General features: G+C 39.5%; 1 protein-coding gene across 1 annotated transcript; it reads left to right on the top strand.

The window, feature by feature from the left end:
• Positions 1-6,003: 6,003 nt before the first annotated feature.
• On the top strand, positions 6,004-15,161 carry cdcp2 (CUB domain containing protein 2). Its single transcript, XM_072274553.1, has 6 exons — positions 6,004-6,079; positions 6,534-6,881; positions 8,244-8,585; positions 12,479-12,832; positions 13,903-14,081; positions 14,794-15,161. Exons 1-6 carry the CDS (start codon positions 6,004-6,006, stop codon positions 15,112-15,114), a joined length of 1,620 nt encoding a protein of 539 aa, XP_072130654.1. The 3' UTR covers positions 15,115-15,161.
• The last annotated feature ends 306 nt before the right edge of the window (positions 15,162-15,467 follow it).

Here is a 15,467-nt window from a genome sequence, read left to right as displayed (position 1 = left end):
CAATCTCACGTGTTTGGCGGGGCCAGAGATTGTCTTCCCTAGGCTTACACAGGCAACAGAATCTGAGGGTCACAAGTAGAACAGGCAACATCCTGCAAAATGTCAGTGCTAAGAATTTGCACAAGAGTGTTTTATGACTGTATGATTAACCCTAGAGATCTATTCCTTGCAGTTCAAGAATGAGACAAGGCAAAAGTGTTTGAAACAAAAGGCAAGTGTACGACGGATGGAAGTGAAAAGCAAATAGGAACTGGAGATTATTATCGGTAGCTGTCACTTTGTTACTGGTATTTGTAAATGATGTAGAGGTAGTTTCGCTTTCCAAATTGCAGAGCAGTGGGATTCGCACTCCTGTAACCTGCAAAGAAAAGTAAAGGTGAATTAGTGCTAGTTAAAAGAAATGCCAGACTTTTCTGTTTCTCTAATTGGTCTGCTCGATAATAATAACCTACCTCCTGTGATAGGGCATACATGACAAAATGGTTCTTCTGCCGGTCTTCTATCCACCTGGAGAAACAGCCTCGTTTAATCTATCAGGAGAGAGCAATAAATATTAATCATAAAGAATGCAGGTATTGAAATCAATTGGAGGGAAGACAGTGACTACAAAATTAAAGAATAATCAAAACTAGTGACCATTAAAAGAAACAAACATGGACACAGAAAGAAGGCAAAAATTGGAGAAAGTATAAGCAGAGGAGATGATTCATTAAGAAACACTACAGGAGAGAAATGGAAAATAGATTGGAATTCATCTAAATTGGCTATGTGGAGCAGTTCGTGTTCCAAGCCTTCTCTGGTAATGCTCCCCAACTCTTCCTGGGCTACATTGACAATTGCACTGGTGCTGCTTCGTGCCGCCATGCTGAGCTCATCAATTTCATCAACTTTGCCTCCAATTTCCACTGTGCCCTTAAGTTCACTTGGTCCATTTCTGACACCTCTCTCCTCCTTCTCATTCGCCATTTCTGGAATCAAACTGTCTACCAATATCTTTTATAAACCTATCAATTTCCATAGCCATCTTGACTACACTTTTTCTCACGCTGTATCCTGTAAAAATTCCATTCCTTTTTCTCAGTTCCTTTCTGATCCCACTTCTGTTCCTAGGATGAAGCTTTCTTTTCCAGGGCATCAGACATGTCCTCCTTCTTCAAAGACTATTCCTCCCATTGATACTCACTCACATCTCATCTGTTTCCTGGACATCCACGCTCACCCCATCTTCCTGCCATCTTAACAGGGATAGACTTCCTCTTGTCCTCATCTACCACCCCATGAGCCTTCGCATCTAGCACATCATTCTCCAACAGGACCCTAACACCAAACACATCTTTACCTCCTCCCCACTCTCAGCTTTCCACGGGGATTCCCTTGTCCATTCGTCCCTCCCCACTAATTTCCCTTCTGGCACTTACCCCTGCAAGAGGCTGAAGTTCTACACCTGCCATTCACCTCCTCCCTCACCTCCATCCAGGGCCCCAAACAGTCCTTCCAGCTGAGGCAACACTCCACCTGTGAATCTGTTGGGATCGTCTACTGTATCCAATGATTCCGATGTGACCTCCTCTACACTGGTGAAACACAATGTAGATTGGGGGACTATTTTGTCAAGCACCTCTGCTCCAAATGCAAAAAACTGGATTCCCCAGTGACTAAACATTTTAATTCCTATCTCTATTCCTGTTCTGACATGTCGATCCATGGCCACCTCTTCTATCGTAATGAGGCCACTCTCAGGTTGAAGGAGCAACACCTTATAACTAGAAAGCCTCCAACCTGATTGCATGAACATGGATTCCTCCAACTTCTGGTAATTTTTTCCTCCTCCCTTTCCCTATTTTTCAATCCCCAGCTCTGGCCTCTTACTTCTTCTCCTCCCTGCCTGTCACCTCCATCTAGTGTCCATCCTCCTTCCCTTTCTCCCATGGTCCACTCTCCTCTCCTATCAAATACCTTCTTCTCCAGCCCTTACCTTTTCCATCTATCACTTCCCAGATTCCTACTTCACCCCTCTCTCTCGCCCAGCTGGCTTCACCTATCACCTTCTAGCTTGTCATCCTCCCTCTCCCCCCAACATTCTTATTCTAGCATCTTCCCCCTTCCCTTTCAGTCCTGATTAAGGGTCTTGGCCCAAGACGTTGTCTGTTTATTCATTTCCATACATGTTGCCTGACTTGCTAAGTTCCTCCAGCATTTTGTATGTGTTGCTCTGGATTTCCAGCATCCGCAGAATCTCTTGTTCAGAGTTCAATTCCACCTGTTTGTGCACTCCTGACCTTTCATTGCCAATCCAACAGTGGTTCCCGTATTATGTTACTATCTAACTTCAGCATGGAAATTTTAGCATTGATCTGTAACTGTATGAGAAACAGGGGAGATAGGACTGAAAACCTGAGCAGGAAAAAAAAATGAGTAGAAGGCCTGACAGGGTGAAAAGGCAGGAGAGATTAAATGAAGAATCAAGTATAGGGTTCAACAATTTCAAATGATAATTGTGCTCTTTTCTTTCTCCTAGAATCATCTTTTCTGTTTTTTTTACTTGTTCCATTACCATTCACTTTTGTCCAGCCTCATGGTGAATTGAAATGAACAGTGAGTTTCTTAGCTTGTACGTTATACTCTCAGAATAAGCAAACCGCGGGAGAAAATGGCAGGCCAGTGAAAGCCTAAGTGTAACTGAATATTTCTGGATCTGCAGATATGAATTTTGGTAAACACATTTTAACCAAGCACACTTCACTTTTCCTTGTCAGAAACGTGGGGAGAGAATTAGGATATCAAAATTACGGAATTCCCAAGGGTACAGCTTGCTGTCAGCTGCTTTTACAATGCTTTATGGTACCACAAGTCAATTTTACCTTCTGTCGAAGCCAAGGCAAATCCACTCCCTTGTCATTTAGATTACGTCTTATCCTTGTCAGCACTTCGTGCATACATCGGTTTCATTGAGGTATCAGTGGTGGAAAGGGTGAGCAGCTTTAAGCTCCTGGATGTCAACATCTCAGAGGATCGATCCTGGGCCCAGCATATAGATGCAGTCATGAAATAGGCATACCAGTGACTCTGTATAACTTGGAATCTGAAGAGACCTGGTATGTCACCAAAGACTTTTGCAAACTTCTATAGACTTACAGTGGAAAGCATTCTGAACTGGTTGAATCATCGCCTGGTACGGTGGCTCCGATGCAAAGCAGAGGATAGCAAGAAGCTGCAGATGGCTGCAAACTTGGCCACCAGGTTACTGCTCCTCATCTCAGAATCAGAACCAGATTTATTGTCACAGTCATATATGGCATAAAATCTGCAGTTTTCTGACCCCCCTCCCTCCCATCGAGGATGTCATCAAGAGGCAGCATCCATCATTAAGGGCTCTCACCATCCACCACAATCCCCCTTCTCATTACTAACATCAGGAAGGAGGTACAGAAGCCCATGGACCTGCAACTAACAATTCAGGAACAGCTTTCTCCCCTCTGTCATCAGACCTCTGAACAGTTCATGAAGCTGTGAACACTACCTTATTATTAACAAGAGAAAATCTGCAGATGCCGGAAATCCAAGTAACACACACAGAATGCTGGAGGAACTCAGCAAGCCAGGCAGCATCAATGGAAAAGGTACAGTCGGTGTTTTGGGCCGACACCCTTCAGCAGTCCTGAAGTGATGTCTGTACTCTTTTCCATAGATGCTGCCTGGCCTGGTGAGTTCCTCCAGCATGATGTGTGTGTGTTACGACCTTATTATTCCCTTTTTCACTATTAATTCTGTACTTTATTGTAATTTTATGTCCTTGGACTGCACTGCTGCCTCAAGACAACAAATTTCACATCGTACAAGATGGTGGCAATAAACCTGATTCTGATTCAGGCAGCAGTAACCCTGGTAGCTCACAGTTTCTTCACTCTGTGTGGCTATACATTGGCACACTCCAATAATTAGCTGCTAATGGGATAGTGCAGAGCATCTGTATGTTGAATCAACACTCCTGGGGCCTGCACCACCCTGGTGGAGCCCAGCAACACTCAGTAAGTCAAGTGTCACAACTCATGGTAGTCTGCGGAGCTTTGGCATCATGCAGTGAGCAGCTGGAGACCAAAAGCATGGGGGGGGGGGGACAAAACCGAGAAAGACTCTATTTCCTGTGGCTGTTCTTGAAGAACTGATCACCATGAGTGATATCAGTTATTGCAATGATAATTCCCCACATCGTGCAATAAGGCTGATCTCTGACTGCACCGCGGGAGGAAGGTAAAGCAGTGGCATTTCCAGTGTGATACTAAGGAACACTGTCTTTCTGAGAGGGTCCAACCCATCAAATGTTCCGCAAATCTCTGCCTCTGCTCCAGGGCTACATCTTACCAGTACTGGTACCTCATGGGATGACCGATTGCTCTACTGTTAGACACTGCAAGTGCATTAGTCATCTAATCAAAAGCCACGAAAGCAAGAGCCTGAAATTGCCAGCGATGAGAGGACTCTTTCACTATGGTCCTTAGTGAATGGCTGCCGTCTGTGCTTATCACCGCCTGATTATGCCACACACTTTTGTAAATGTTGTTAAGAGGGAAAATCCATTTCACAAGTGAATACGGTTCACTAGCATTGGAGAACAGTCCACATTCCACTAGTGGAGAATGGAAAAGACAGAGGGACCAACACCATAGTGTTGAGGAGTAGTGTACAAAGGTGCAGCAACAAGATCATGATGAGTAGGATCCTCAAGGCTGATAGATGTAGATTTGTATCATCAGAAAATGTCAGAATACTGTAGAACTTTTTCGGGGACCGACAATGATTGAACTAGTTGGACTCTATCAAGCAATCATTAAATTACATGACATGGAGTGAGTATGTCAGTTACAGTCAAAAGTTAAATAATTGAAGTAAGATTAGTTACAAGTGGATATCGTATTACATTTCATCTTTAATTGAAGATACTGTACTCCATTATTCGAAGGCATTTCAATGGAATGCAGTAGATTCTCTATTTAAATATACTTATTTCAATAGTAAAATATCTTCTGCTAGATCAAGGAGACACAACAGACTGCCAACTATTGCCTGAAAAAAACGCAAATTTTGTAACAGGGAACAATCTACTCACTTATCTAATTTAGTAAAACAAGAAATATTTCACTATTAAAAATTATTAAGAGAGCTAACTTAAATTGAAGAACTTCTTAACACTCTAACACATTACTTGCATGTACTTCACTATTTTTCTGGATAACAACAAACCTTTCTTTTTCATCTGAAATAGATCTAGCTCAAGTATTCTTTGTGTATGAGTGTAGAATATGAGGGTCAGTAAACTTCTCAGCCATAAATTTCCTCATAACTAAACAAAATCCAAGATGTCCCTCCAGACTCTCTCATGTAATTTAGCATTGAAAAGATTAAGTAATTTTGAAATTCAATTCAATGACTTCTTGAGACAAATATTTTTGTTTTTCAATATAATTGATGTAAACTAGTTAAAACCGAGAATTCTGGTGTTGGGAGCTAGTGAACAAAGAGTCTATTGATATCCATGGGCTTCTAGTTACAGTCCTAAAACCATGCAGCTTTGTAGCTTTCAAAATCCATTTTGGGTTCTTTTGTGCATACTAGTTTTGAACTGGCCCACCATCTGTTAAATGCATACATTTTTAATCTTAAATTGTATAAGTTTCCATAGAATAATTAATGAATATGGGACCATCCCTAAATTCATGAAAGAATATTTATGACTTTAGCAAATTAAATATTTAGATCATTTTTCGCAAGAATGTATAACAAGTTGTATAGTGCAGTGTGGAGAATGAAGACATTGGATCCAGCTCATTAATATTTACTGAAAGGAACCAGAGATGGGTTAAATTACTAATTCAGACTCCTAGTGAATTATTAATGCCACTATTAATTCTACAACCACTGTGTGTTACTTCATATGTCACTGTAAAGGATGATATAATTTTGCCTTCTTGTTGGTTTTTTTTTTAGTTTTCTTGAGCACTCAGCATGCAAAATATTGTAGGGCAGGCTGCTGTAGGAGTGCTGTTTCTGTGGATAGCCTGCAGAGTCACAGCCAGACCAGGTAAAGCTTCCATCTCTGTGCTTTTAGCTGATATATTTTGCATGGGTTACATCTCTCTTTTTCTCCCTTTCCATGCATTTTCAGGAAAGTGCCTTCCTGAACATTAATAAACGAAGTTCTGCTTAACTTAAAGCCAATGGAACCAAGAGTACCGATTTTAGAGAATATTGACCACAAGTGTATGATGTCAAGGAAAGTATCCTAAGCATGAAAATTATATATAAATGAAAGTTCTTTTCATTTGATTGTAAAAGGAATAATGTCTTTTAGTTGCAATAAACCAACTGAGCACAGGAAAAGTGAAGGAACTTGCAATCTTCTGAAAGGCTTCTATAGCAACACGATGCATGGAAGAAGCACTTAGCCATCTTAAACATGATTATCATGCTTTGTTAACAGTGAAGCAAATTGCGTGCATAATTATATTTCTTTTGCTTTGTTTTTGTCCTACCAGGAGTTAAATGTGGTGGCATCCTATCTGCAACAAATGGGAATTTCTCCAGCCCTAATTTCCCAGGATATTATCCATATGAGACCGAATGTACTTGGCTGATTGTTGTCACAGAGGGCTCCTCCATTCTGCTCACATTCCAGCATTTTGACCTTGAATTTCACACTCACTGTGAATATGATTACCTCAAAATCTATAACGGAGTACCTGGGGATGAGGGAAATCTCTTGGGCAAATTCTGTGGAAAAGCTTTTCCTCCTCATTTCTCCTCTTCCTGGCATGTGATGTCGATCACTTTCCGCTCAGATAGGCATGTGGCCAGCCGCGGATTTGTTGCTTCATACAGCAAAGGTTTGACCAACTTGTAATCTTATTTGCAATGTTAAACTTTTAGATTTAAGTAAACATCCAAATGGTGAACATTTCTTTTGATCTAGTATGTCAGAATTTCGATTATGATTTTGCTAGATGGTGATATAGTGAACATTAAACCAATGATATTCCAGAATTTACTGAAAAACAGATGTTGTTATTAATGTGTGTTGCTGATAAACAGATGTTGTTATGAAAGTGTGTTGCCAGCAATCTGTGGAAAGGAGAATATATCCATTGAACTTCAAAATAGCACGTTGGTCCAATATCAATAGTATTCTGCTATTGACTTTCTGAACTTTCCTGATTTACTTACACACTGATTTGATTTTAAATCTAGCGATTAATAGGTAAAATCACTGTTAACAGTTTATGATAGTTGACAATTTAAATTCAGAGACACCTTGTGGAGTCTCATTTCATCAGGTTATGAAGTGATCCCAGAATTTTTTAAAATGTCAAAATTTACATTTGCTTTCCATCTTGTTTCCTTAATACCACTTTTTCCTCTTGTATATTTATTTATGCTTCTTAATTTACACGTAGCTCAATGTAGCTTGTATTGCAGTTCTTCCTTTGTTTATTTCACAGTCCCTAAATTTCATTGGTTTCTCATCAAAGATCCCCATGCCCGATTCCCCTTGCTATGCTGTTGTGCTTCACTTTTCCAATAATTTTGTGGACAAAGTTTGTTTTGATATGAATGGTGAAGAAATGAATCAGATTATGAGATGTTTATACCACTGGCCGGTATCTAGTGACACCGAGTAGAAAGATCTAGTTTGAAGAATTAACTCTGCCGCTGGATTCCTGTCCACAGCACTACTTTACAGGATGCAGAATGGAGCCCAAAGAGCAGAATCACTCAATTGTAGTCTTTTATGATAAATTTAAAGGGAAATGCTATAGAAGTGATTTGACTGTTATTTACATCCACACAAACCCAATAACTACTTGATGAGTACCTGTAAATCTTTCAGTAAGTGAGACCTTTTTGTCATTTGCTCTCACCAAACATGCCGGATTCCACTCCAATATTCATATAGCTTTAGCAGTTCTTGAAGCCGGAATGCCAATAAACAAAAAGGCGGACTACAAACAGACTACAAATTACAATCTGGCAGAGAAGGTGGAAGCGTCCAAGAGCCCTCCCTTGCTCCTCAGGCTGAACCATACCAAGCATTCAGCTGGTTATTTCTCCAAGACAGCAGCTGAATGGGGGCCTTGATACGGGATTTAGATAAAATATCAGGGAATGATTTGCATGAACAAAAATGAAATATTGAATGAACTTTAAAGTTTCTTGGATTCACATTGATGTTTCAGTTATGCTACTTACAGATGTATGCGGAGGAGTGTTAACGGGTCTGTCTGGAGTGCTGTCTAGCCCGGAGTACCCAGATAATTACCCTAATAATGCAGAGTGCCGCTGGGTTATTCGCGTCTCTAATCAATCAGTGATCAATCTGATCTTCTACGATTTTCATCTGGAGAGTAATGAGGATTGTAGCTTTGACTATGTGGCCATGTTCGATGGATCCAGCATGAATACCAGACACTGGGGTCATTATTGTGGTGGGACGAAACCTCCAGCTATCATTTCCAGTGCCCATGAACTACTTGTTGTTTTTAAATCAGACTTCAACATTGGTGCAAAGGGCTTCAAAGCATTTTACTTTTCAGGTAATATGTATACTGTATATAAAAATGATAGTTGTACTTAAGAAAGTTTCAAACTATTTTGATAATAGACAGCTTTTTAGTATTTTCCTTCTGTTCATGTTCATTTTAAAGCCTGTTTAAGAGTTGCCTATTGAAGGCCTTTAGAGTGATTATTATTTTTTGTTTTTCCTTCTTTCGCTCTATTTCCACTAATGTTAATTGTGCTTTGAAAGCTCAACATAATGACGAGTTTTAACGTATGAATTTGTCAAGAATTACAACCATCTACATTTTTAGCATCCCTCAATATTGAGTGACACATGTAACTAGAGAAATATAGTAAACATTGGGAATTTAATCTATAACTAGGGGCAAACCAAACCGGCAGTAATAGTATGAAGAATAAATTTATGGAGTGTATATAAGATAATTTTTGAGATCAGTATGTTGATGGACCAGTGAAGTAGATGCTATTTTAGTTCTAGTATTGTGCTGAGATATAATTAAATAACAGTAGCATCTAAAGGACTTTAAGGTAAAAGTGATCATAATAAGATACAATGTTAAATAAGGTTAAAAGTAATTTACTTCTATCCAAAACCATAGTCCTAAACCTAAGCAGAGCAAATAGCAAGGTGGTTTGGCTGTGCTAGATTGAAAATTTGTTTTAAGAGTACAGCAGTAGACAGGGAATAGTTAACGTTTAAAGAAGTAATAATCTGAAGAGATACTGCAGATGCTGTAAATCTTGAACAACACACACAAAATACTGGAGGAACTCAATAAGTCAGGCAACATCTTTGGAGGGAAATAAACACTCCCTGTGACGGGCCGAGATGAGGGTTTTCATCCCAAAACGTCGACTGTTCATTCCCCTCCATAGATGCTGCCTGACTTGCTGAGATTCTTCAACATTTTGTGTGTGCTGCTAAAAAAGTAATACATTACTTATAACAAATATATATCCTTTGAAAACACAAACGAAGAGGAAATGTACATCAGCCACAGATGACTGGAGATGTAAAAAACCAGATTAGATTAAAAGCAAAAGGTTATAATGTTGCTAAAAGCAAAAGGATGAGGAAAATGTCAGAATTCAACAGAGGATCATGGCCTTAATGTGGAAGGGAAAGGTAGAATATGAGAGTAATCTAGTGGGAAACATGAAAAGGGACCATAAAAGCTTCATAAATATGTAAAAGGGATGTGATTACTATAGGATAATGTTGATCCTTTGCAGAACGAGAAAAGACAACCTTATATTAGAAAATAAGGAAACAGCAGAACACTTTTGTATTTGTTTTTATAGAAGACATTAAAAACATGGAAATAATTGGAAAACTGCAGGGCAATGGAGAATGGGAGGTAAGATAAATCAGCATCAGTGAAGAAAGGAATGGAGAAATTAAAGAATTCACATCCCAGAATCCATGTCCCAGAATTTTAAGAGGTTGCTATGGAAATAGTGGATGCATTGGTTGTCATCTTCCAAAGCTCCACAGATTCTAGAATGCTTTCCACACACTGGAAAGTTACCTTGCTACTTAAGAAAGAAAGGGAGAAAGAAAATGAGAAATTGCAGACCATTTAGCTGACATTGGTAGTAGAGAAAATGCCAGAATCTTTTAAGTCATAACATTCAGCAGAATCAATATAAATACGTGAAAGGAAAATCTGTTGCATTTTCCTGATGTTGTGACCACCAAAATAGCCAAGGGAGAACCAGTGAAGGTCATTTATTTAGATATTCAGAAGGCTTTTGTCCAGGTGCAAGTGATTATTAATCAAAATTAGAGCAGCCGGGGGATTGAGAATTGTATATTAGTCTGCATTCAGAATTGATTAACCGATGGATAACTGAATGTCGGTGGAAATTGATTATCTGTAACGGATGGTACATTCCAGGAGTTGGCATTCATACCCTGGCTAATTATAACATACTTAAATGATTATGTTATAAGGGTTATAAGGGATGAAGGGTCCAAGTGAAATGTATTCAAGTCTTTGCCAGCAGAGATGTCTGAACTCTTCAGACATCTTTCATTCATAAAACTATCTTTCAGCAAAGTTGATTCTTGCCTTCCTGAAAAAAAATTTCCTTTAAGATTTCTTAACTCAGAACAAAATTCATTCATTTGTTCAACTTGACAACTGTTCCTGCATTAGAGAAGCCTGTCCTAACAACTCTCTTAAATTGTTCAAAAAATATGAGGAGTCTTGCCTGTTTAGCAAACTTCTCCGACCATTGTCCTGCTTTTCTGTCAAGTTCTGCATGACATCAGAAAAGAAACATATTTCTACCCAACTTACTGCTACACTACACCTTTCCTGCAGTAAGCTATTGCAATAAACTTAATTTCCTAAAATAAATTGAAATACTTACATCCTGTAGTATTTCTTTCTTCTTATAATTTCAGGGTTTTAAGATTCCTCACCTCTTGTTGCATTGATATTACCCTCAATAATTTGCTCCCACATTTATATTTCCCAAGGCTACAAGGAATGATGCCATGAGAAATTTAAATGTGACTTTTTTCTGGGAGTGATGTACCAAGGTTGTTTATTTTTCTCAGCTTTTCACAGTAATTCTGGAAAGCTCCAGCAGAAATAATGGAAAGCCAGCTTCCAAAAGAGTGAACATTCCTCTTTCTACTTTGAACAAGATGACATAACTAAAATGTGGGTTGGGACTTAAAAAAGGTTCAGTAGCATCAGCTCCTTGGGATCCAATGCACATAAAGCAGTTTGCAACATGAGTGAGACACACTAATCTCCAGAAGGTCAGATATTGGATACTCTTGGAGAATAGAGATAGGGATAGAAGATGGGTGTCAGCAGGTTAGGCAAGTAGTTAAGACCTCCAAAGATCTGTATGAATAACGTATGATTGTAATTGGTTTATTATTGTCACATGTAACAAGATACCGTAAAAAGCTCGTCTTACATCTTGTTCATACAGATTACACAGTGCACTGAGGTAGAACAAGGTAAGGCAATAACAATGCAGAATAAAATATAACAGCTATAGAGAAAGTGCAAAGCAGGTAAATGATAAGGTGCAAGATCATAGCGAGGTAGATTGTGCTTCATACTGTACATGGGAACTATTCAATAGCTTTTGAACGGTGGGGTAGAAGCTGTCCTTGAGCCTGGTGATACATGCTTTCAGGCTTTTCTATCTTCTACCTGATGGAAGTAGGGAGATGAGAGAAGGTCTGGGGTGGGTGAGGTCTTTGATCATGCTGGCTGCTTTACTGAGGCAGTGAGGAGTAGAGACGATAAGAAAACAAATCAGGATTGTTGCTGTATTCAGAAAGCAGTATTCAGGGATGGCGGAAAAAGTGTGGAAGGTAATGTTGTGGTTAAGGGATGTAACCTTTGGGATCCAATATCTATACAACCTATTTTTCGTCAAGTTACTACAGCGCCTGCTTGGCCCTTGGTGCTCCTGTTCCTCTCCCTGACCCTCATTTTAATGCAGGTGAACTTCAGGGAGTTACAGTGAGAGGCAGCAGAACGGGAGCATCAGAAATAAATAGGTAGGGTATGATACTTTATGCCCTAAAAGCATATAGTGCATGATACTTCACTACATCACAGTAAAGTACGCGATGCTTTACTGCCCTACTGTGGTATGCAAGTCACAGGACTAACTTCACCGTTGACACAGGGAGTTCATACTGGGAAAGTAATTAACCTTATTTCAACAATCCCGTACCTTAAAAGTTTACTGACCAATGGCTCGTCATAGGGCTAATCCTTCTTATTCCCAGATACAACAGAATTACGGTATGTCTGTACCAGGTAGTAGCCAGGATTTGGTTTTATTCAGTGCTGAAGTGTATAAAATGATGATTTATTTACAGTTTCTATTTTCTAACATTTATCGTTTATGTTTGTCATATTTATTCCAGGTGAGTGTCAACAGGTCTTCACAGCCATTAAAGGGAATTTCTCCAGCCCTCGCTACCCAAGCATTTATCCTAATAATATCAATTGTCACTGGACCATCCGACAGCCTCTAAGTTACAGGATCAAAGTTCACTTAATTGATTTTGAGTTGGAGGACAGGGATAGCCTGAGCGATGCCTGCGATTATGACTTTCTGGCAATCTTTGATGGAGACAGTGAGACTGACACATTGCTGGGAAAATGGTGTGGTCGTAACTCACCTCCTTCTCTGTTGTCCAATGGGAACAGACTTCTGTTCGTGTTGTCGGCTGACAGGAACACAGCTTCCCGTGGCTTCCATGTATCCTACAATGGCGGTAAGTTAGGAGTTCATTATGGCACAATGGCATTAGCGTGTGGAATCTGAGTTCTCATCAAATATTTCTGACTTTGCAGTCGAGACAATCAAGCGTGGAAGTTTTTGGTAACACTCCTGGGCACCTTTACTGTGATGTGTAAATTTCCACAATTTAATACAAAAATACAGCAAATTATGGTAATAAAAATACACTGTAATTAGTTTTCCTGGTTACAGATTCAATCTAATTATTATTGGCTCTGTGTACCTCTAAAAAAAAGGTCCAGATTTTTACAAGCAATAAAGCTGCAATAAGAAAAGAAGATAGACTAATACTAATTATCTCTTGAATCCATGGGAACTGGTACACAAAGGTTAACAATAATAAATTACATTGTATCAAGTATTTTCATGTCTCCATGTCACTGTACCTGTGGCCAACACCTCTTTTTCATATTGTACTCAATTGTATGATTTTCTAAGGCTATAATCTTGTGCATTTTTTAAAAGGAAGTTAAAATTTTAATTTTTCTCTGGTTTTCTTCCCCATTCATGTTGTGGCATGCTCCAGCCCAGGCTATCCTCATTTCCTAACTTAGGTATTAAGTTTTCAGATGTGCACCTGTGGGAGAGAGTGGAAAACTTTACAACTGTGAGTGAATCATAACAGGACATGACCTGTCCTTTCATCTACACTTCAGGCGTGTGTACGCTTCCCAATTATACACCAAGCGTGAAAGGGAGAACTGACGACATATTTCACTCCCTCTGCTGCATTATGAAGTACACTGAGGTCAAATGTGGTGGCCCTGCTGGTTCCTGGCAGAGATGTCATAGTGATTGGGCCAGGGACCTTTTAGTTTGTGCAGCTCATTCACCAACAGAGTCAATTGTCCTAGTGGCACATAAAGCAGGACATTCAACAGATGTAGGTTCACTGGACTGTTCGTTTGCCAACTGAATGACTGAGTATAACAGGCAGGGTCTTTATCAACAGCGTCGTCAGTCTTTTTTGAGGATTGTTCTATGTAACAGATGCAACCATAGCTACTTAATATTAACTGACTTTTTACGTTTTATTTATTTTAGTCGTTCCCATGAACGTCAGCTGCTCTAGAACGGATTTCCAGATTCTGATAGCTGTGCAGGCTCTTCCTTCACTCAATCGTAACAGCATTTATCTTGGAAGGCCCGGTTGCATGGCACAGGTATTCAGCTCAACATTCAAGATAATTTCACGATTTGATGCCTGCGGAACAACAACACAGGTGATTAATGATAATAAACTGAGTCGATGGTCAAATATACCTTTAGGTCATGTAAGAGCATTGAGCTCTTTGCCAGTGAAAAGGAAGCTTTATTGATTAATCTCACTTCCCAACCCTTTAGGTATAAACGTTAAATTGGTCATCCCAGTAGATTTTTCATGTGATGAGAGTTTCTGCCTTAGGTTATCTTTTCAGGAAAGTGTTCCAGATTTACATTACTTTCCTGAATGGCTTGCCAATCCTTTTACCAATTAACATGCACGTTTCTCCTAGTTACTGAAATCTCATCGAGGAGGAATAGATCCTTCCTTTTCACCGTGTCAATACCACTTATAATTTTTTGTGCCTCAGTTTTAGCCTGGACTGTCTTTCTTCATAACTATCTTTCTTCTAGTCCTGTTCACATTCTTGCAGAACTCTTCCTTCTCAAATGTCATCACGTTCTTCCCTAAGTATGGTGACGAAAGCTGTACACAGTATTGTGGTCTAACTTCTAACTTACGTAGCTTTAGCATGATGTCCTTACTCCTGTACTCTGTGCCTGAACTGATAAAAACAAATATTCTACCTGCCTTTCCATCTCTCAATGTCTGATTATATGATGGAATGGGTTTGAGCGGCAAACTTTTGCTCCTAATTCAAATATTCACATCAGTGTTATCTACAGAAAGTAGTTGAAAACTTGGTCCTTATTTCAGTTTTCACTTTGCAGAGAATTAAGAATGCCACCATTTTTGTGAACATTTTGTATATACGTTTCCCCGTTGGAACACGTAGTGACACCCAGGAATATAAGATGCAGTGTAATGTCAAAACCAAAGCAGCCTCCTACAACGTCATCACAGACACCGAACTGTATCAACTCCAGCAGCTGGCTGTGAACTTGGACGATTCAAATTCTGAAGAATCAAAGGTGGTAGATGGACCTGATGTTTCAAGGATGCAAGACACCAGTGATATTGTCTTCATTGGTATTTGTGTTTTGGCAGGACTTCTAATGCTGATTGCTATCATAGGACTGGTTCTGCTGTAGAGGCATGAGACAATCACATGAGAAATGAGGTGTGAACAAGTCTCAGGAGAGCAAATATAAACACAAGAGATTTTGCAGGTGCTGGAAATTTTGAGCAACACACACACACAATGCTGGTGGAACTCAGCAAGTCATGCAGCATCTATGAAAGGGAATAAACAGTTGAAGTTTTGGCCTAAAATCCTTCATCAGGACTCATCAGGTCCCGACAAGGGCCGGGAGCATCAATCGTTTATTCTCCTCTATTGTTGCTGTCTGACTTGCTGAGTTCCTCCTGCATTTTGTGTGTGCTGTTCAAGAAAACAACTATTTGAAATGCAAATATTAATTTTTTCTCCCTCAGAAGTGCAGGA

This window comes from Mobula birostris, chromosome 12 (genome assembly GCF_030028105.1).
Source record: "Mobula birostris isolate sMobBir1 chromosome 12, sMobBir1.hap1, whole genome shotgun sequence".
NCBI classification, from domain to species: Eukaryota; Metazoa; Chordata; class Chondrichthyes; order Myliobatiformes; family Myliobatidae; genus Mobula; species Mobula birostris.
This window is presented reverse-complemented; position numbering and strand designations above follow the sequence as displayed.